Source organism: Schistocerca piceifrons, chromosome 1 (genome assembly GCF_021461385.2).
Source record: "Schistocerca piceifrons isolate TAMUIC-IGC-003096 chromosome 1, iqSchPice1.1, whole genome shotgun sequence".
NCBI lineage: Eukaryota > Metazoa > Arthropoda > Insecta > Orthoptera > Acrididae > Schistocerca > Schistocerca piceifrons.
The window spans coordinates 1146747152-1146770795 of NC_060138.1; the positions used below are offsets into that span (position 1 = coordinate 1146747152).

Here is a 23644-nt window from a genome sequence, read left to right on the forward strand (position 1 = left end):
TTTTCTAGACATACATTTCATGTTGTAGATACTTTTCGCCTATGCTCTTTCCATTTTATTAACTCTTACCTCTGTTGCAAAATTTTCTAGTCCGTTCTGCTGTGTTATCTATTTTAACAATTTAAACGAAAGATACATACTAAAATGACTAAACTTAACTCCGCTATCAGGCCCTAAAGATAACACAGTGTCGACCGGCATCCCTGTCATCCTATGCCATCATGCGGATGCGATATTAAGTGGCAAGGGGTCAGCAAACCGCTCTCCCGTTCGTTGACGACTTTAAGGCCTTGGAGTCGCTACTTCTCATTCAAGCAGCTCTTTGGTCGGCGCCGTGAGGCTGAGCGCACCCTTTCCCTATCTTCCTACCAAGCATAAATCCCTGGCAGGACAAATAATTGAACGCGGGTCTTTCACATGAGAGGGTTGGGTTGGGTTGTTTGTGGGAAAAGACCAAACTGCGAGGTCAGCGGTCTCGTCGGATCAGGGAAGGACGGGGAAGGACGTCGGCCGTGCCATTTCAGAGGAACCATCCCGGCATTTGCCTGGAGTGATTTAGGGAAATCACGGAAAACCTAAATTAGGATGGCCGGACGCGGTACTGAAGCGTCGTCCTCCCGAATGCGAGTCCAGTGTGCTAACCACTGCCCCATCTCGCTCGGTTTCACATGAGTCAGACGTGTTGACCACTCGGATATAGCGTCGGAAAACAAATTTCAGATAAAACACAACAAAAACTCAATTTCATTTTGCAGAAAAATCAACACTTCTGCTATCTATTAATGTTGTCCAGCGTGTTTGGTCCATCGGATTTTCTGCTGTGACGAAAGCCGAAAATACATCATCACCTACTTCTTTTCTGAGGCTGTACGTGGAGAACGTCTTTCGCACGTTTGGAGCCATAGATGGAATCGGCTCTGCTTATTCTTTTTCTTCTGCTTTATAGTCGTCTTCGATTTTGCTATCCAGAACGGCCTAAATCCCAACGCCATTCAGGGCACCTCAGAATTCCACATGGTCAATACAGTGTACAAGTTCATCAAATGACGCATTTTCTCCAAAAGCAGGAAGAAGGCCTAGCACTTGAGTTTCTGTGAAGTCATTTTTAGAACTGATTTACAATGCCTAGAAAAAATGCACCGTAAAACATGGTCCGACGTCAGTGTAGCTTTGTACAAGTACATGCCTTTAAATTTGAAGTAAGCTTTGTTTCAGGAAGTTCCTTTATACTTTTTTGTATCCGTAGGGCTAGTCGAATGTACTTTTCAGTGGTAGAAATTAAAGATGCCGTATTTAGACTTTTCGAGCCAGGATCCTATATGTGTCACATTGATCCGATACTCACACAATATAAAACGTGATGTACATAAGTTCATGTTAAACCTGTAAGTACAGCTACAACATGTGGTTATGTGAATGCGATCTGTGTATTGTTTTACATCTACATAGCAATGTACATATGCAGACAGTGTTATTCTCTTTCCAGTTGGTATATTTCAATTTCAGGTGCTTGGTAGTAACGCGGAGTCGAAATTACTAATCACTCCAGGTAAATAAAGACATTAATACACAGTCTACAACAGACCGTGTTTTCGTTTGTAACATGTTTAGAAGCTTGAGCCCACACACAAACAAAATTTCATCATTGTTGTTGCCTTAAAATCAGCAGAAGCCCCTAGAAAAAACAGGTGACCTACTTGTTATGCTACAAAAGCTACTGTTTTTGCAACGTACTAGGACGTGGCAGTGTTCAAAAATGGTTCAAATGGCTCTGAGCACTATGGGACTCAACATCTTAGGTCATAAGTCCCCTAGAACTTAGAACTACTTAAACCTAACTAACCTAAGGACATCACACACACCCATGCCCGAGGCAGGATTCGAACCTGCGACCGTAGCAGTCCCGCGGTTCCGGACTGCAGCGCCAGAACCGCTAGACCACCGCGGCCGGCCGTGGCAGTGTTAACGAATATTGTTGCTGCCTTAAGAAATGGCTCAAATGGCTCTGAGCACTATGGGACTTAACTTCTGAGGTCATGAGTCCCCTAGAACTTAGAAATACCAAAACTAGACATGATAGTCTTAATGGGAATTCTGATATCGTTCATTAAATAAAATATGGCGTTTCAGTCATCGATCGCTATTCTTTATTTTCAATTACCGGTTCCTTAAGACAGCGAACAGATTTTTCTGTACGGACAAGTTACTCTGTAACTGCAATATATGATCTGAAGATGGGCAGCTAGCCCGGAACCGGTAATTGAAAATAAAGAATAGCGATCGAAGACTGAAACGCCATATTTTATTTAACTTAGAAATACTTAAACCTAACTAACCTAAGGACATCACACACATCTATGCCCGAGGCAGGATTCGAACCTGCGACCGTAGCGGTCGCGCGGTTCCAGACTGTAGCGCCTAGAACCGCTCGGCCACTCCGGCCGGCGCTGCGTTAAGAGATCGACCATCTGTACCTGCACAATAAAAATCGGGTTTGTCTAATGCTGCTACCAGTCATTAAACAAGCATAAATTCACGGTATGCGAATATTATCATGTTTCATATCTCACCGCATGTTGCGAACTTCCGCATTTATGTGGACATTTGAATGTGAGCCTAAAACTCGAAAGATATATCACGGTAAAGAAAATGTGATAAAATACAAGTAACATGGATTCATTTAATGACAACACGGGTGAAAGTCATACAACACATTATACATAAAATACTACTGGAGGGATGTGACCTACAATATATCATAATGATCAAAGTAATGCACAAACTACGAATACATGTTTGAAAAGTTTGATGAATCAATTAATTTACCCCTTCAAATCCTTCATCCATCCCAAACACACAATTTTACACTTAAAACTTCAGTTCTGGACAAAACGCGTCTGTTAACTACACTCAAGAACTTTTCTCCGCCAGGTGGCTCGATCGGCGCTGCTAAGAGAACCAGTCTTTCTCCGCAGCGTTGGCACTACTGCAGCCCACTGGCCAGGTGCTCGTTGGGCAGTCTTGGCGTAAACTTCAAAGTGTGCGGTGCGAGTGGTGCGCGTGTCGGCTGGCGGGAACAAATGAAACGGCAAAATGGACGAACCTTAAGTTCTCGATAAAATTCAAGCGGGAATGAAGATCAAACGAGGCAGAACGTCACAGAAGAATAACTATGCCGTTTATTCAGCGCGTTGTCGAGCCGATTTACCTGAGCCGGCAGATTTCGCACGAGGAAGAAATCGCGCCGGTGGTCACGGAACATGAGCTGGAAGCAGTGACGAATAATACGCTCAGCAATGCGTTGCGACAGTTGGCTTCGCTAGTTGTTATAGCAAACGACATATTCGATGACCTCGCTAAACAGCTTCAAGATGTTTCCGAAAGGGCGACCAAACTACGGACAAGGACTGACCTCGTCGAGGAGAAGGTGTCGGCGTTCGATCCCAAAACTGTCACAGTCCGTGAGTACAATTGGAATCACATGTAGCGAGGGTACTTTCATTATAAGAAAGCTTTCATGGCATGTGAAAAGTTCCTGCGATGTTGAAGTGTTACGTACGTAAAATTGCGCGCGAATCTGTGATTGGTACGTGAACTAAATACAACGCTTGTGGAGGTATTATAAATAGTTTTTATTTTTTGTAACCTCACTATAAATTCCTCGTAAAGACACCTCTTTTATTTTTCTTTCGAAGAAGCTGGAGAAAAACACTGTTCTTATAAAGAAATGTGTATTAAGAAAGATTAAATTTATTTTTACGTACCCAAAAAAGTAATTTTAATAATGCGAATGATACTTTTCGAAGTTCAAAATTTGGAACTAAATCATGTGCTTTATAATGCTGAACATACTGTTTATAAAATTCGATATTTTTAACGAATTTGTTTTCATTGTGAAGAATATCGAAGAGCTGTTTTAATCAGGTGAATAATTAAAAATTGTGAATAGAGTAGTAGCTGTATTCCGATGATTGCAGAAACTGAAATAAAATAAAAACTTTATCATACGTATGCATTACTTAAAAAAGCTGTAGTGGTAAAATAAGTTTTTACAAAACGAACAGTACAACTTTAAATCAGGACCTATGACCAGTTGAATTATGTTGTATCTGACACTAGAAATTGATAGAGGTATATGAGGCAGAATAATTTTAAAAATCACAGTGAAGATAACACATAAACTGCCGAAATATATGTGCAAATAAAAGTCATATATTGAATAAGGCGGAGATTTTCTCCAATTTCTTTGTACAAGCACTGAAATTAAGAAGAGCTACAATATGAACATGATGGTAGTAATTAAAGGAGAAATAGTCGACAAAGTGGTCCTCTCTCCGTACTTACTTATTTGTATGAAGTGCAATACAATGAAAAGCGACATCAGTGGTATTGTATTCGATTTGCTCTTGATATGATAGTCCTAGCAATTTCTGAAAAGGACATGTACTACGCCGGTATTTTATAAATATTATCTGATGTCTTGGACAACTACAAACTGAAAATAAACACGAACAAGACTAAAATAACGATGACAAATAAATCGAACACACAGAGGACATCAAACATTACGATAAAAAATATTGTAATAGTATATTATTGTCAGTAAATGAATTTTGCTGTCAGATAACAACAGAAGTATAATGATTAGTTAAAGAAAATCGCAATGATACAACAAGCCTTCATAAATTAGAAGAAAATCAGCGCGCAGCTATTAAACTGTGGCTTCTAGTTTCCATACTTCTCGAATGCCTTTTTAAGCTAGTGCCTCACACCTTTAAAGCGTTTGCTGACATTGAAAAACTCGCCACGAATGGCTAATTGGCGAATAGACTTATTATCTTTCGCGACCATGTCAGTCTGACCCAGTTATATGTGACTTTTAACATAACGGTGAATTTGAGAACTAACAGCGCCTACAAAAGCATGTAGACATTTTCGGGATACTTTTACTGGCACACGTAGTAAGACGAAATTAAGCAGGGTGCAATAAGAACTCCAGATGTAAAGTCGACTGCCTTGAGAGCGAGAGGGAAGGTGACGTCACAGTGATTACCAGCCGTCTCGGCGGCAGACAGCCTGTGTGGGTGGTGATGCGTAGGATTTTGGTGACTAGTTTTCAGACTGAGGCACTTAGTGACTTATCCTGGACTATCAGCCGATAGTCTCTCTCTCTCTCTCTCTCTCTCTCTCTCTCTCTCTCTCTCTCTCTCTTGGCTGTCTCATGTTATCATTTTCATCCCAACTGACTCATCTACAAACAATTCCCTTGTAAGGGATATTATTCGTACGTTTTCCACTGCTTGAAAGTGAAAGCAGAGATTGGTGTATGGTAATTTCCGACACCTACTCGCAACCACACAAGGGTCTACCAAGTACATCTTTCGTTAAATCGGGCGGAGTGGCGCTGTTGAAGCACAGAGACGTGTTACCTTGACTCAAATCTTCAAGTGGACACGTTAGGACAGCAGCTATCCGCCTGCGTACGTTGTCCATTCGCATGCTTAGCTTAGTGAGACGAGACTCAGATATACGGACCATGTGGTCAGTTTACCAAAGTTTGTCTTGTATTATTGGCTCTTCATTGCTGGTAAGATTTGATTTTTATGGTCACTCATGTTACAGTGCCGCTCTTGCCATTTTTTAATGTAGTCTTCTCACACAGCGTCGACGATTTGTCTCCAAGTAGATTACATGCCTGCTACAGGGGCACAGGGCACGTGAAGAATGTTAGGTGGCTCCGGATAGACTGTCTGAACAGCCTTTGTGTTAATGAAATATAATTTGTGTAAAGCTGTTGTTCATTGTCAGAAGCTAGTGCACGTGACTCATAAACAACAAATTAAAACTACCATTTCACTGTCCTTATATTGCGATAAAGCCAGACTTACAGTGAACTATTACGGATCGCGTGATTCCTCAACTGCTTGTACGAGGTCTTAACGAAAAAGAGTACGTTGCTTACCAAGAAGTGATTCTGATATGGCGCTTCGGACTTTCTCAGCGAATTTGTTGAGTGTACAGCTTTCGGAACTGCCTCCGGATAACGTTGTGTAAATTCACAGTCTTGAACATGGCTCACAGCAACTGTGAGTACCTTAAATTGATAAAATAAACAACCAACCAATTGCCAGAAGTTTATTTGTTTAAACTTGACGTAGGTTCCTATACCACTATGAGTATCTTCTTCAGAAGTGCATACCCCTTACACTGATTACCTTTAAACATGTTATGTCAATAACGAGTAAAACAACTCTAGTTTCATGATAAACTAAATTAAAATGTCCATGGAAATGGTAAAAGTGAGAGAGGTATTGTCGTTCAACAGAGGAAAACATCGAACTGAACAACAACCATACCTATCTGACTTTGACTGTTCAATGGACATTTTAATTGTAGTTACTGTTTGTTACTTGAGCTTGTCAGCTCGGGATTCATGTAACATGATTCAGTGTAACTAATGTAACAAGACGTACTTCTGATGAAAATATTCATAGTAGTATTGAAACCTCCGTAAAGATTAAGCAAGTCATGGTTTGTTTTTTATTTTATCAGTTGTGTAAATTTCACAGTTTTCTCTCTGGGAAATAACTCGACATCGTTGGGCACTATTGGCAACTAGCCAGTTGCCGCAGTGGAATTTGCACGTTATGCAGCGACGGACTCGAGAACCGTGTATTCAAAACATTATCTTGTATGTCTGAGCTGTGGTGCCTCAAAGGTTGAGAGCGAAGGGGAAGATGTAGTATACAATAACTCGAGTAAAACATTCCATGTGACATGTCAAATTTTTGTTACTGAAATATAAGTGGTTTTTGTGGTGTAGCAGGCGGGCCACTAGACTTCGGCTTTAGAGGTTCTGGGTTCAGTCCTAGAGAGGGGTGGGGATTTTTCCTCGTTCCACTCTCTCCAGTACCGCCGCAGGTCCAGTCAGCCTGCTATGAAATAAGTTGCAAGGATCTTTACCGCAGCCGGTTCGATGGGCGTACTGCCCTCCTCCTTTATAGCGCCGCGACGACGAAATGCTGTATTCTACCTAGTCAGACTACTAGCCCGAATACAGACTTTACTTTTTTTTTACTGAGATGCAACTGGATACGGTGGTAAGCTCCTATTTCGAGTATTGGTACTCCAGTTATCATGGGTGTATTTATCGATCGTCATTTTTTTAAGTTCAAGTTGCAAAGCTGTGCTTGAGTTCACATAAGCAAATTTTTCAGCAGTAATTGTGATTTGTTACGCAATTCTGATGTATCGTTTCAGCACGCTATATGAATTCACAGCTGTATTTGTGCACAGCATTTCTAACGGTGACGATACTGCTGCTTATAGAGGACACTGGAGGCGATTTCCTAACCATAGAGTACCAGATTCAAGTGTGTTGTGTTTCCATTACCCTGTGAGAGACTGACGCTGTGCTGAGCAATCATGCCTTATCTCAACGTGCAGATGAAGAATGTGGATGAAACAGAAGATATTAGTCAGTAATCCTTCAACAAGCACACTCAAAACCCATGAATAATTTTTACTGACGATATCAGTAAAACTCGTAACTCACTTCGATGGTCCAGCGGAAACCCATATGCCCTGTGGAGACATTTTCAAGAAGGCTTTTCTGTAAATGTGTGGCGTTTGGTATGACAGTCAATCAGTTAATTGGGCCTGTTGTGGTGAATGTCAGCAAGCACGCCGGTTATCAAACAGTTCAACAGCAGCAGCAGCAGCAGCAGGTCGGCTGCCAATAGCACTTGGCCGCAATGAAGTGTATCAAGCATCAAATGATTTGTTGAATTAACTACGTAACTTCATAAGATGATAATAAAAGTTTATTAAAAAAGAAAAAAAATGTTCTCACTTTCGTGAAAACTTGCAAGCTTCCAAAATTTCTAGTTGGTGTGACGATTGGCACCTGGTCGTTAATGTAAAAATGTAGAAAAATGTAAGTTAATGCGGCTGAGTAGGAAAACAAACACACAGTGTTCGAATACTGCATTAGTAGTGTCCTGCTTGACACAGTCACGTCGTTGAAATAACTGGGCGTAACGTTGCGAAGCAATATAAAATGGGACGAGCGTGTGAGGACTCTGTTAGGGAAGGCAAAAAGTCCATTTCGGTTTATTGGAAAAATTTTAGGAAAGAGTGGTTCACTTGTGCAGGAGACCGCATGTAGGTGCGACCTATTTTTGAGTACTGCTCGATTTTTATCGGCAGGACACTTGGAAAATGTAATAGATCTACTAAGGAGACTGCCTACAATACGCTTGTCCGTCCTCTTTTAGAATACTGCTGCGCGGTGTGGTATCCTTACCAGATAGGACTGACGGAGTTCATCGAAAAAGTTCAAAGAAGGGCAGCACTTTTGTATTATCGCGAAATATGGGAGAGAATGTCGCAGAAATGATACAGGATTTGGTCTGGACATCATTAAAAGAAAGGCGATTTTCGTTGCGGCGGAATCTTCTCACGAAATTCCAATCACCAAATTTCTCCTCCGAATGCGAAAATATTTTGTTGACACCGACCTACATAGGGAGGAACGATCACCAAGATAAAATAAGGGAAATCAGAGGTCGTACGGAAAGATATACGTGTTCATTCTTTCCGCGCGCTATGCGAGATTGGAATAATAGAGAATTGTGAAGGTGGCTCGATGAAGCCTCTGCCAGGTACTTAAATGTGATTTGCAAAGTATACATGTAGATGTAGATCGGCACCAGGTCGGATTGAAAGAAGACATCGAAGCAGTTCAGAGGTGATCTGCTAGATTTGTTACCGGTAGGTTCGATCAGCAAGCAAGTCTTTCGGATATACTTCGGGAGCTCAATTGGGAATTTGTGGAGAGAAGACGACATTCATTTCGAGGAACACTACTGAGAAAGTTTATAGAACCGGTATTTGAAGTTGACAGCAGAACTGTCCTATTGCCGCCAACATATCATACGTGTAAGGACCACGAAGATAAGAGACGAGAAATTAGGTCTCATACGGAGGCATATAGACAGTCGTTTTCCCGTCGCTCTGCTGGCGAGAGGAACAGAAAAGGAAATGACAAGTTGTGATACCCTCCAGTACACACCATACGATTGCTTTCGGAGTATGCAGATAGACGTAGATTCCAGAATGAGATTCTCACTCTGCAGCGGAGTGTGCACTGATATGAAACTTCCTGGCAGGTTAAAATTGTGTGCCGGACCGAGACTCGAACTCGGGACCTGTGCCTTTCGCGGGCAAGTGCTCTACCAACTTTTTTAAATCTCATTTTGTTCGCTTTTGTTCGTTGCATCTGCTCGGGGCGGATGTCGTAATACATCCGTTGAAGTTCGTTGTTGATCGATTAACTCAGTTTTTATTATTACAGAGGGCTGCTAACCCTTTGACCGAACACGCTGAGCTACCGTGGCGGCATCAACTGAGCTACCCAAGCATGACTCACGCCCCGTCCTCACAGCTTTACTTCCGCCAGTACCTCGTCTCCTACCTTCCAAACTTTACAGAAGCTCTCCTGCGAACCTTGCAGGACTAGCACTTCTGAAAGCAAGGATATTGCGGAGACATTGCTTAGCCACAGCCTGGGGGATGTTTCCAGAATGAGATTTTCGCTCTGCAGCGGAGTGTGCGCTGATATGAAACTTGCTGACAGATTAATACTGTGTGCTGGACCGAGACTCGAACTCGGAAAGCTTCTGTAAACCTTGGAAGGTAGGAGACGAGGTACTGGCGGAAGTAAAATTATGAGAAGGGGTCGTGGGTAGCTCAGTTGGTATAGCACTTGCCCCGCGAAAGGCAAAGGTCCCAGGTTCGAGTCTCGGTCCGGCACACAGTTTTAAGCTGCCAGGAAGTTTCAGATGTAGATTATTGGAAGAGGTTCTTTCGGCTAACGGATGGATATGTTCTTTCAGCATGATGGGGCCTCCCACGTTTTTAGTAGTCAGGTGACACATCATCTAAATGAAACGATGGCCAGACGTGGATCGGCGGAAGTGATAACATTCTTTGGCGACCAAGGTCCCCGAACCTTATCCCCTTCGGATTTTTGGTTACAGAGCGGTTGAAACGCGTAGTCTACAAAGAAAAAGTAAACGCAAGAGGCGAATTGATCATTCGTATTATGGCTAGTGCTGCCCTCATGAATGAGAGCCAAGACGACCTTAAAAGAGCTACACACGGTGTTGTCAAGATAACTGGAAAGTGGATTGAAGTCGCAGGCAGAAAATAGGAAAATCGGGTTTGAAGCTGAAGGTTTGCCTCTGCTTAAGACCTGTACTGACGCCCCAGTCACCTCGTCCACAGCGCGAACCCTTAAAAACTGTTTCCGCGAACGAATCGTGTCCTCTAGGAATGGTGGCATCCCGCATCCTCGATTTTCCATGCAAATAAGGGAAACGTGAGGGGATAGAAGCCGCTTGAGCGGCCGTGCGACGTTTCGCCTCTTCTCGAGGCAAAAAGGGCAGGACGCCAGGGAGGCAGCCGTGCATCGCCGGAACGTCCGTCCTTGGACGCGGTGCGGTGGGAGACGGCCCGGCAGCCGCGCCGTGGCTAATCTGCCGGATTACCGCGGGGAGCGCGGCCCGCGTGACGGAATGTGGCCTGCAGCGGGGGCGGGGGCGGTCGCGCCGCGGTGGAGACTGCCGGCGCCGACCCGGCGCCTTGCGTGCCTCGCGCGTGTGTGCGTACACGCACTGCGCAGGCCAGGCTGCGTGCCGCGGTCGGGTGGCCCTCGCCTCGGACCTGGCCGTGTGGCGAGCCGGGCTGCGCTCTGCGTATGCAATATGTAGAGACAGGAGAATTTCACGTACACGATAAACCTAAATGGATTGTCATTAAAGACTTCATTCCAAAAAACAGTGAGAATAGTCTTCCTCTCTATACATATACTCAAGCGCCAAAGAAACTGGTATCGGCATGCGTATTCAAATGCAGAGACGGGGAAACAGGCAGAATACGGCGCTGCGGTCGGCAACGCCTATGTAAGGCAAAAAGTGTCTGGCGCAGTTGTTAGATCAGTTACTGCCGCTACAATGGAAGGTTATCAAGATTTGAGTTTGAACGTGGTGTTACAGTCAACAAGTGTCTGGTTGTTGATCGGTTACTGCTGCTACAATGGCAGGTTATCAAGACTTAAGTGAGTCTGAACGTCGTGTTATAATCGGCGCACGAGCGATGGGGCACAGCATCTCCGAGGTAAAGCGATGAAGTGGGGATTTTCCCGTGCGAGCATTTCACGAGAGAACCGTGAATATCAGGAATACGGTAAGACATCAAATCTCCGACGTCGCCGCGGCCGGAAGAAGATCCTGCGAGAACGGGACCAACGGCGATTGAGGAGAATCGTTCAACGTGACAGAAGTGCATCCCTTCCGCAAATTGCTGCAGATGTCAATGCTGGGCCATCAGCAAGTGTCAGCGTGCGAACAATTCACCTAAACATAATCGATATAGGCTTTCGGAGCAGAAGGATCACTCCTGTACCTTTCATGACTGCACTACACAAAGCTTTACGCCTCGCTTGGGCCCATCAGCACCGACATTGGGCTGCTGATGGCTGGAAACATATTACTTGATCAGACGAGTCTCGTTTGAAATTGTATTGAGCGGATGGACGTGTACGGGTATGGAGACAACTTCACGAATCCATGGAACCTGCATTTCAACAGAAGACTGTTCACTGGTGGAGGCTCTGTAATGGTGTGAAGCGTGTGCAGTTGGAGTGATGCGGGACTCCTGATACGTCTAGATACGACTCTGATAGGTGACACGTACGTAACCATCCTGTCTGATCAGCTGCATCTATTCATGTCCATTGTGCATTCCGACGGACTTGGGCAATTCCAGTAGGACAGTGCGACACCCCCTAGATCCAGACTTGCTACAGAGTGGCTCCAGGAACACTCTTCTCAGTTTAAACGCTTCCGCTGGCCACCGAACTCCCTAAACATGAACATTATATACCTGGGATGTCTTGCAACGTGCTGTTCAGAAGAGATCTTCGCCCCCTCGTACCCTTAAGGATTTAGCGACAGCCCTGCAGGATTAATGGTGTCAATTCCCTCCTTCCCTCCAGCACTACTTCAGACATTAGTCGTGTCCATGCAACGCCGCGTTGCGGTAATTCTGCGTGCTCGCGGGGGCCCTACATGGTATTAGGCAGGTGTACCGGTTTCTTTGCCTCTTCTGTGTAAAAGACAGTGCCCTGACTGAGTCATCATCGCCCACCCCAAACAGCTATGGACACAAGCTTGAAATTTTAGTAGGCGTGGATCTTATCTGTAGGCGTCGTTTAAGAAGGGATTTTTCTAAATTCCAGCCCTAAGGGGGGTGAAATAGGAGACGAAGTTTTTTTTTTTTTTCCTAAGAATCACGCTATTAAGGCAATTTTGGAGCTAGATCTACGAAAACTGGTATTTGGTTCCTCTGTCAGAAAATAAAAAAAAAACACGTTTTCAGCATTTTTTGGAAATTGAACCACTAAGGGGGTACAATAGCGAGTGAAATGTTTTTGAAAACAAGTAATTACAGTTTTACGACTACATCTATTACAATTGACATTTGACTTCTCGGTTAGAAACTAAAAAAAAAAAAAAAAAAAAAAAAAAAAACTTTGTGTTTCAGTGTTTCTGAAAATTCCATCCCTAAGGAAGCGCAATAGGGAATGAAACTTTTTAAGAAAATATTTCATTAATTTTAAAGCTTATTTTATGAAAATTGGCATTTCACCTCTCAGTTAGGTGTGAAGAAATACACTCCTGGAAATGGAAAAAAGAACACATTGACACCGGTGTGTCAGACCCACCATACTTGCTCCGGACACTGCGAGAGGGCTGTACAAGCAATGATCACAAGCACGGCACAGCGGACACACCAGGAACCGCGGTGTTGGCCGTCGAATGGCGCTAGCTGCGCAGCATTTGTGCACCGCCGCCGTCAGTGTCAGCCAGTTTGCCGTGGCATACGGAGCTCCATCGCAGTCTTTAACACTGGTAGCATGCCGCGACAGCGTGGACGTGAACCGTATGTGCAGTTGACGGACTTTGAGCGAGGGCGTATAGTGGGCATGCGGGAGGCCAGGTGGACGTACCGCCGAATTGCTCAACACGTGGGGCGTGAGGTCTCCACAGTACATCGATGTTGTCGCCAGTGGTCGGCGGAAAGTGCACGTGCCCGTCGACCTGGGACCGGACCGCAGCGACGCACGGATGCACGCCAAGACCGTAGGATCCTACGCAGTGCCGTAGGGGACCGCACCGCCACTTCCCAGCAAATTAGGGACACTGTTGCTCCTGGGGTATCGGCGAGGACCATTCGCAACCGTCTCCATGAAGCTGGGCTACGGTCCCGCACACCGTTAGGCCGTCTTCCGCTCACGCCCCAACATCGTGCAGCCCGCCTCCAGTGGTGTCGCGACAGGCGTGAATGGAGGGACGAATGGAGACGTGTCGTCTTCAGCGATGAGAGTCGCTTCTGCCTTGGTGCCAATGATGGTCGTATGCGTGTTTGGCGCCGTGCAGGTGAGCACCACCATCAGGACTGCATACGACCGAGGCACACAGGGCCAACACCCGGCATCATGGTGTGGGGAGCGATCTCCTACACTGGCCGTACACCACTGGTGATCGTCGAGGGGACACTGAATAGTGCACGGTACATCCAAACCGTCATCGAACCCATCGTTCTACCATTCCTAGACCGGCAAGGGAACTTGCTGTTCCAACAGGACAATGCACGTCCGCATGTATCCCGTGCCACCCAACGTGCTCTAGAAGGTGTAAGTCAAGTACCCTGGCCAGCAAGATCTCCGGATCTGTCCCCCATTGAGCATGTTTGGGACTGGATGAAGCGTCGTCTCACGCGGTCTGCACGTCCAGCACGAACGCTGGTCCAACTGAGGCGCCAGGTGGAAATGGCATGGCAAGCCGTTCCACAGGACTTCATCCAGCATCTCTACGATCGTCTTCATGGGAGAATAGCAGCCTGCATTGCTGCGAAAGGTGGATATACACTGTACTAGTGCCGACATTGTGCATGTTCTGTTGCCTGTGTCTATGTGCCTGTGGTTCTGTCAGTGTGATCATGTGATGTATCTGACCCCAGGAATGTGTCAATAAAGTTTCCCCTTCCTGGGACAATGAATTCACGGTGTTCTTATTTCAATTTCCAGGAGTGTATTTGTTAGGGGATGAAACTTGCTATGGAAATATCTCCACTAGAACGCAAAAGGCATGATTAACAAAAATTTTGGACTCCAGCTACCAGAAACGCTTTTTGGTCAGAAGTACATTGGGAAAAGACCATGTTTGTATTGTCTTAATATTGTCTTAACTAGCGCGAAAAGCTTAGAAGGTGTTGCAATTTGTGACCAACACAAAAATTCGATTAAATAAAAACCAAATCAAAAAAAGAAATCTCTGCTGGCCATACAGTCTACGCGAGCGAAGCAGTGCGCACTAAGCTAGTATTGAATAAATATTCAGACATTACGCCAGTCTGGCGGTTTCCAGAAAATATTGCGAAACTTGATTTTTTCCACGTTTGCTTTTTTTTTACTCATCATCAGAATATCCAGTTTAAGTTCAGTCGTCCTTTCCTATTCCCATTTCAAGTGGGATGCAGCTGATCTGTCCATCTCTTCATATTTTGCTTTTAACACCCAGTTCGTTCCTTATTTCACTATTTTTTATCCAATATTAGGAGTCTCATCTCTGCTGTCTCAATCCTCTTCCTTTGACTGGCAGTTGGAGTTCACGTCTCTGACCCATATAGTAGAACTGGGACTGCCATCACGTGATAAAATTTTAGTACTGTCTCTTTTCTAACTTTTTTGAGGAGAGGCGATTTATAGTAGCTACGAACTGCTGGCACATGGGATGACTGTATTCTCTGTGTTCTTCAATAATTTGGCAGTCTGGAAAAATACTGTCTTAACAATATCTTCCCATACGAAGCCCATTCTGTTCTTCGGTAAGAAACGTTTCCGACAGTATCTTTAATCTATTTGAAGACAAGATATATGAAAATCTAATAACAGAGTTCATGAGACTAATACCTCGATAATTGTCACATTTTCTGCGGTCCCCTTTTTTTAAATAATAAGATATCAACGACTGCTAGCTGTATTCCCAAAAATCTTGTCAACACGATCCCTGAGTTAGCGATACGTTGGGGGATTTAGTATATTCCTAGAGTCTTCATATAAAACCGTTTCATGAAACTTGATCAGTAGACTTTCTCGGAATAGTTTACGTCTATCTTCAAGAGTCTTCCAGTTCAGTTCCTTCAGTATCTGTGACGCTTTCCCACGAGTCAAACCTGTGACCGTTTGTGCTGACCTTCTTTGTCTCAAACAAACCTGTGACCATTCGACCTGTCCTTCTCTCTATACACCCTGTTAGTCGTATTTGGTACGTATCCCACACACTTGAGCAATATTCTAGAATGGGTCGCACGAGTGATTTCTAATCAATCTCCTTTGTAGATTGATTGAACTTCCCTGTATTCTACCAATAAACCGAAGTCTACCACCTCCTTTATGCACGACTCAGCCTATGCGATCATTCCATTTCTTATTCCTACAAAATGTTATACGCACGTATTTGTAAGAGTTAGCCGATTGCACCTGTGCCCCATGGATGTTATAGGATACTACGTTTTCTCGTTCTGTGAAGGGGACAGTTTTAAATTTCTGAACAATTAAGCAAGCTGCCAATCTTTACGCCACTTTGATATCTTATCAAGATCTTCTTTCAAACACTACTTCATTATACTTCACTGCATCATCTGCAAGAAGCCTGAGGTTACTATTAACATTGTCCGCAAGATCATTAATATACGACGTGAACAGCAAGTATCTCTACACACTTCTCCGGGGCACGCCCGAAGTTATTTGTGACTATGGCTGTCCATCAAAGATAACATGCTGCGTCCTCCCTACCAAAAAGTCCTTAATCCAGTCACAAATTTGACTTGATAAGCCATATGACCGTAATTTTGACAATAAGCATAGCTGTGGTACTGAGTTAAATGCTTTTCGTAAATCAAGAAATATTGCATCTCCCTGATTGCTTTGATCCAAAGCTTTCAGTATGTCACTTGATAAAAGTGTGTGTTGGGTTTCAGATAATCGACGTTTTCGCAATCCGTGTTGGTTGGCATGGAGGAAGTCATTCTGTTCGAGATACCTGTTAATTTTTGAGCTCAGAATACGATCTAAGATTCTACAAAAAATTGATGTCAAGGATATTGGACTGTAGTTTTGTGGATCATTTTCACTAACCGTCTTGTAGACGAGTGTGACCTGTGTTTTCTTCCATTTACTGGGCCTAAGAATAATGTCAGTCGGTAACATTTATATCTGCCGATTTCCAATTCCCAGAGCCTTTTATCCAACAAATCGTAGCAAAAACTAAGCGTTCTGGAGAGTTTTTAATGCGGCATACCAACTGAACTGCATATTTTCGTAGTAGTCAAGTACTACAGCGAATTTCTGCAAAGTAGTCCAAACAACCTTGGCAACATATGGGAGGGCGTTATCTTGCAACAGAATGGTGCCTCCCATCACCATTCCTTTGCGTTTGAACTTAATGGTGCGCTTCAGATTTTACATTGTGCGGTAATTGTGGCCTCGCGTTCAAGGAAATCTGTGACCAGTGGGCCCTTGCAATCAGAGAAAAAGATCGTCATGATTTTCCCGGAGCTGGCGCACCTGTTGTTTCGACTACTCTACGGAAGTTTTGCACTCCTCCATACAGAACCGATCTCTCCCCACGCGATTTCCATATCTCTGGAGCTCCGATGAAACACATTGTTGGTAGTCGATTTGCCTCGAAGAAGTGCACGCTTGGGTAAAATCATGCTTAAGTAGGCAACCAGAAACATTTTTCCATGAAGGCATTGACCGTCTTGTCTCACGATGGGACTATGTATGAAGTAATGAACAGATTATTTACGCTGCTGGCCATTAAAATTGCTACTCCAAAAAGAAATGCAGATGATAAACGGGTATTCATTGGACAAATATATTATACTAGAACTGACATGTGATTACATTTTCACACAATTTGGGTGCAGAGATCCTGAGAAATCAGAGCAACCATTTCTGGCCGTAATAACGGCCTTGATACGCCTGGGCATTGAGTCAAACAAGGCTTTCATGGCGTGTACAGGTACAGCTGCCCATGCAGCTTCAACACGATAGCACAGTTCATCAAGAGTAGTGACTGGCGTATTGTGACGAGCCAGTTGCTCGGCCACCATTGACCAGACGTTTTCAACTGGTGAGAGATCTGGAGAATGTGCTGGCCAGGGCAGCAGTCGAACATTTTCTGTATCCAAAAAGGCCCGTACAGGACCTGCAATATGCGGTCGTGCATTATCCTGCTGAAATGTATGGTTTCGCAGGGATCGAATGAAAGGTAAAGCCACGGGCCGTAACACATCTGAAACGTACCATCACGCCGGGTGATACGCCAGTATGGCGATGACGAATACACGCTTCCAATGTGCGTTCACCGTGATGTCGCCAAACACGGATGCGACCATCACGATGCTGCAAACACAACCTGGATTCATCCGAAAAAATGACGTTTTGCCATTCGTGCACCCAGGTTCGTCGTTGAGTACACCATCGCAGGCGTTCCTGTCTGTGATGTAGCGTCACGAGTAACGGCAGCCATGGTCTCCGAGCTTATAGTCCATGCTGCTGCAAACGTCGTCGAACTGTTGGTGCAGATGGTTGTTGTCTTGCGAACGTGCCCGTCTGTTGACTCAGGGATCGAGACGTGGCTGCACGATCCGTTACAGCCATGCGGATAAGATGCCTGTCATCTCGATTGCTAGTGATACGAGGCCGTTGGATCCGGCACGGCGTACCGTATTACCCTCCTAAACCCACCGATTCCATATTCTGCTAACAGTCATTGGATCTCGACCAACGCGAGCAGCAATGTGGCGATACGATAAACCGCAATAGCGATAAACTACAATCCGACCTTTATCAAAGTCGGAAACGTGATGGTACGCATTTCTTCTCCTTACACGAAGCATCAGAACAACGTTTCGCCGGCCGGGATGGCCGAGCGGTTCTAGGCGCTATTGTCTGGAACCGCGCGACTGCTACAGTCGCAGGTTCGAATCCTGCCTCGGGCATGGATGTGTGTGATGTCCTTAGGTTAGTTAGGTTTAAGGAGTTCCAAGTTCTAGGGGACTGATGACCTCAGAAGTTAAGTCCCATAGTGCTCAGAGCCATTTGTTAAGTCCCATAGTGCTCAGAGACATGTTTTGATCAACAACGTTATACCAGGCAGAGACGGTCAACTGCTGTTTGTGTATGAGTAATCGGTTGGAAACTTTCCCCATGTCAGCACGTTGTAGGTGTCGCCACCGGCGCCAACCTTGTGTGAATGCTCTGAAAAGCTGATCATTTGCATATCACAGCTTCTTCTTCCTGTCGATTGAATTTCGCGTCTGTAGCACGTCATCTTCGTGGTGTAGCAATTTTAATGGCCAGTAGCGTACCTTTTTTTCCATCTTGACTGTCGCTTATACAGTTTTTGATGGCGTACCGATTGTCTTCGTCCCCCCCTTCTCTCTCTCTCTCTCTCTCTCTCTCTCTCTCTCTCTCTCTCTCTCACTGTACTCGACAGGAAAACAACCAGTAGTTGTACTGTGTACGGAATATAGTTCACCTGTTCGGCATTCAGCCTCATTGTGAAACGTACCCTGAGATTTCTGTAATGAAGGTGCCTACATGCTTGTCTTCGGTTTCCACACCCCCTCCACAAGTACCATGAGCGTCGACATACTTCTAACGACGGTCTTGTGTACGCTTAATTACAAACCGCCGTATGATGATGCGACCCAGGGAGCGAGCGCTCGGTCGCGGTTGTCTGCGATTTCCCACGGCTGCCTCGAGGCGCTACGTGATGACACGCGGCGACGCGGGCAGAAGGCGGCATCGCAGTCGCCGGCCCCGTCCGTGCTGGCGCTGTCGAGTGGTTTTTGTGGCAACCGTGACGGCCTTCCGAGGATCTCTGTGAGTGGTAGAGGGGGTTTCTCACGCTGCATTGCGCCGAGAGCCCGCACCCGGTGCCCAGGTAGAACCGGCTGCGCGGGCCGCGAGATTTCCATGCCGCCTGTCGCCGCCTCGCTGTCGGCGGGGTGACGGGCTCTTGCGCACGGAATTTAATATACACGCCGACGAGCGTGCAGGCAGCCGGGTGGGATGGGCGTAGTAGCCGCGTGGATGGACGATCCCTGCCTGCAGCTTCCTGCGAAAGTCAGCGAGCACTCCGGGGTAGGCCTACACCTGGTGGTAACAATCGCTTGTTGTCACATTTGTTGACGTACAGACACCAAAAGAGTGAGGAATTCAGAACACACTGTAGTCTTGCTCAAATCTTCTTACATATTTTCTTGGCATCTTCTCGCCTTTTTTCCAAAAAAATGTTCAAATGTGTATGAAATCTTGTGGGACTTAACTGCTAAGGTCATCAGTCCCTAAGCTTACACACTACTTAACCTAAATTATCCTAAGGACAAACACACACACACCCATGCCCGAAGGAGGACTCGAACCTCCACCGGGATCAGCCGTACAGGCCATGACTGCAGCGCCTCTGAGACCGCTCGGCTAATCCCGCGTGGCGTAGCTATTATACCCGTGTCCATTTTCCTGAAGTAACCGCGTGAATTATGCGCCAGATGCAGCCGGGAACTGCCACTGGAGAGCACTGAGATCGTAAATCACGTTGAGGAGCACGTTGCGTGACATGTAGCGGATGGTTTCAAAGCGTGCAGCAGCCACGGCGAACAGCACGTCTGGCGTGCTTCGCGATGGGAAACACGTCCCGTGTGAGTGTAATATCACATTTTATTACGAAAATAACTGTGCCAGGTATTGTGCTGTTTATGGGAACCAAAGACGTTCCTCCTTGCATAAGAAAAGCGGACATTTTTTCCACATAGGTGCCTTGTATATGCCATTAATTTCTATGGTAGGATATTCTTAATAAACTTTGTTGATCAATTGTGGATAGGGGACAGTGGCCGGCCAAATATGTACGAAGGAAAATCGCTAAACAGCTGTCTGCTTTCAGCAGTTATTTTATTTAGACAACCAGTCTCCGCATTTCAATAATGTCATCTTCAGGCTCGTATGCACTTCATATATAGACAATCAGATATATCGTTACCTGCATACTGGTGCCATCCTACCGTGTAGGGAAGCAGCCTACTCACGCTGTAGTAAAGTCACATCAGTTTCCATTGTGTGCCAGCCAGTCTGCTGTAACTAGCTCTGACGTCATAAATGTTGCGCAATACCTTAAAAATCAAGCAAATGAACTAAAACTTTTCTAGCATGTCAGAAATAATACTAGATTAATGTGTGTTAAATATCAGTTCGATAACTTCAGCCATTTCCGAGATTTGGACGTTTTTCTGGAAAAATCATTGGCGCAACAGAAAAGAGCTAGAGACTTCAAAACTTATATTTAGATTCATCTTTCATAATGATTTAATAAAAACAGTACTTTGGATTGCACAAATTAAGATTTTAGTGGAAATTCATGATTTTCTGATTTTCATCTCAAAACTGAAGGAAGCAAGATAGATTAAGTAGGCTAGTAAATAAGGCTAGGATGTTTAGATTTAAATAGGTTGGAGGTCCGCTATGATTATGAAGATGTGTAAAGTTTCTTTTTAATACCTATAAAATTATAGCGATAGCGGATCTCAAAAAGGACAGTTCAGAGCTCATCTGCTGCGTGCAGGGTAATTAGATTAATTCTCTCGCCCAGAATATTTAACTTAGCCACGTCAAAATTTTATTATCAATACTTACCTGCGTGCTGAATGCACGTTTAAATTAAGAGCTTCTTCGGCCATCAGCCAAAGAAGCTATAAATTATTATGTAACTTGAAGTGGTGCGTTACTAGCCCAGCGGCTAGTCGGGAGAGCGGATTTGATCAGGCGTTCCCTCAGCCGTCCGCACCGCGGCTTTATATATAAGAACACTGCGCGAGGAAGCAAGGCCCCAGTTCTCTCCAGACGCTGAATGACACGCCATCTGTGTCGGTAGTCGCGTCGCATCAGTGTATCTGCTACAAACAGCCTCGGGTGCCGTAATAAGTTACTAGAGATATGCGGAACCATGAAAACATTTCATGTGAAGTGTTAATTCTGGGATGATTTTCATTATCTAGCTTCAGTTTGCGTACTGTCGTATTTTCACGTGCCGTCGCGGGACAGACATTCTACCAAATATTTAGCGTGGCGTTTGATGAAATATTTTCATCAAATTATGGCGAGCATTCTTTTTTAACATTTAATTCGGACATTTATAGTTGCATCAGCGCATTAGACTCTGAACTGCTCTGTTAGTTAGGTTGTAGGGATACTTGTGTTTTATATCAGTGAATTTCAGAATATACTCAACTATTTTGGAAAACCGTTTTTGATTTAGAAATCCCGGACAATCTCCTAATTCCTCAGAGCTATAAGCTGCAGCTATAATATCATTCTCAGGTAAAGTGGGCACTAGGATATCTATTTACTGGCTCCATGTTTTATTAAATCACTTTCTGGGGGCCAAGAAGTAAATAGAGAGCCAGTGTTGAGAACGGCAAAAGACAGCATTAACAACATTCTAAAAGCTAGGAATGTTACAACATTCAAAACAAGGATAAGGCAGCAATTTATTTTTACAAACCAGTCCCGCCGCCCCACAACCGGCTGGAGTGGCCGAGCGGTTCTAGGCGCTTCAGTGTGGAACCGCGCCACAGCTACGGTGGCAGGTTCGAATCCTGCCTCAGGCATGGATGTGTATGATGACCTTAGGTTAGTTAGGTTTAAGTAGTTCTAAGTTCTAGGGGACTGATGATCTCAGAAGTTAAGTCCCATAGTGCTCAGAGCCATTTGAACCATAGATATACATTAATTCGCCACGCGGGGTAGCCGCGCCTTTCACGGCGCCATGTAACTTACCAGAACATTTCCAAATTTCCGTGAGCTCGTTTTTGGAGTGTTTCCTTCGAAGACTTGTCAAAGCCGAATTCACGGGAACTGATGGCTCCACTATGCAAGTAACGATATGTCTGACTGTCTGGAGCGTGCTTCCGTAAGAGCGTGAAAAAATTTAACAGGACGTAGAGCATGCTCCACTGAACAATTTGAGGCAGGGACCCTGGGGTCGGAGAAGCCAGCTTAAGGAGGTAATAGCATAAAATCACATTACTGAGTCCTTTTTAATTACGTTAGTTAACTGCAAATATCATCATTGACACAATGAACGTATCATTTGTATTGTATCTTACAAAATGTGCTGAAACTGATGGCCATCAACCTCAATTCAAGCATGACATCGACGAACAAGATTCTGGCGTACCCCGACAAATATCCCTGGTGTGTTTCGAATCACATCCCATGCAGCTACAATTCTGACAACTAATTCCATTTCCATACATACTGGGGTCTCATATGCCGGTGACTTTAGATATCCCATAGGAAGTAATCAAGCAGATTCAGGTCAAGTGACCTCGCAGGCCATGGAATAGGACCTCCCTTTCCAATCCACCGAACAGAACATACTGTACCGGCACTGTTCCATGCGTTGCATTGTAAGACTCTGAATAGCACTGAGTAATGAAAAAATGGCTCTGAGCACTATGGGACTTAACTACTGAGGTCATCAGTCCCCTAGAACTTAGAACTACTTAAACCTAACTAACCTAAGGACATCACACACATCCATGCCCTAGGCAGGATTCGAACCTGCGACCGTAGCGGTCACGCGGTTCCAAACTGACGCGCTTAGAACCGCACGGCCACATCGGCCGGCTCACTGAGTAATGAATGGAATAAATGGGTCTCTCGTTGATTCATAGCACGTTCTGTCATGGGACAATCTAAGTACGATACAACAGAGCCGCCTTATGGACAAGAAAAGTAAACAAAACCTGCATCATGACTCCCTAGTAATCAGGCTCGTTCTCCTCTTTTCCTTGCAGGAAATAAGAGCGTACAAGTAAACAGCACAGTACATGTAAACTAGTACCCATGTTAGTTGTAAATATGCTGGAAAACAGTAATGCTAAACAAAGCAATAGACAAGAAAAATCTTGGCAAATTAAAACTGTGGGCCGGACCTAGACTCGAACTTGGTAGAGCACTTGCCTGCGAAAGGCTATAAGTCACGAGTTCGACTCTCGGTCCGGCACGCAGTTTTAATCTGCCAGGAAGTTTCATTTCAGCGCACACTCCGCTGCAGAGTGACAATTTTCATTCTGGAAAGCAATAGGCAAGTTTACTTCCTTATCTCCTTAAGCTGGCTTCTCCTACCCCAGGTTCCTTATCTCAAATTGTTCAGTGGAGCATTCTCTATGTCCTTTTACAGTTTCGCACGTTATTGCGGAAACACACTGTAGACACGAAGTGTATAGGGGCCTGAAGATGGCATTACTGAGATGCCGAAACTGCTTGTCTAAATAAAACATCTTCTCAAAACGTACGGCTGTTTGGCGATTTTCCTTGGTAAACTCTTAATTATTGTCATAATATGGACTTAAGCTCTGATGGGACGGGTCGTCGTGTTGGTATGTATTTATGAATTGTGAAAGATATGCTCTAAATACGTTATATGAACAAAAATCCGCAAAA

At 44.7% G+C, this 23644-nt stretch overlaps 1 protein-coding gene across 1 annotated transcript in view; it reads left to right on the forward strand.

Moving 5' to 3' along the window:
• Positions 1 to 3109: 3109 nt before the first annotated feature.
• Positions 3110 to 23644, forward strand: part of LOC124778726 (serine-rich adhesin for platelets) — a 493495-nt gene continuing 472960 nt past the window's right edge. Inside the window, exon 1 of the mRNA XM_047253663.1 lies at positions 3110 to 3461. Within this exon, the coding sequence (XP_047109619.1) occupies positions 3173 to 3461 (289 nt within the window). The 5' untranslated portion in view covers positions 3110 to 3172. The remainder of the gene's footprint in view (positions 3462 to 23644) is intronic.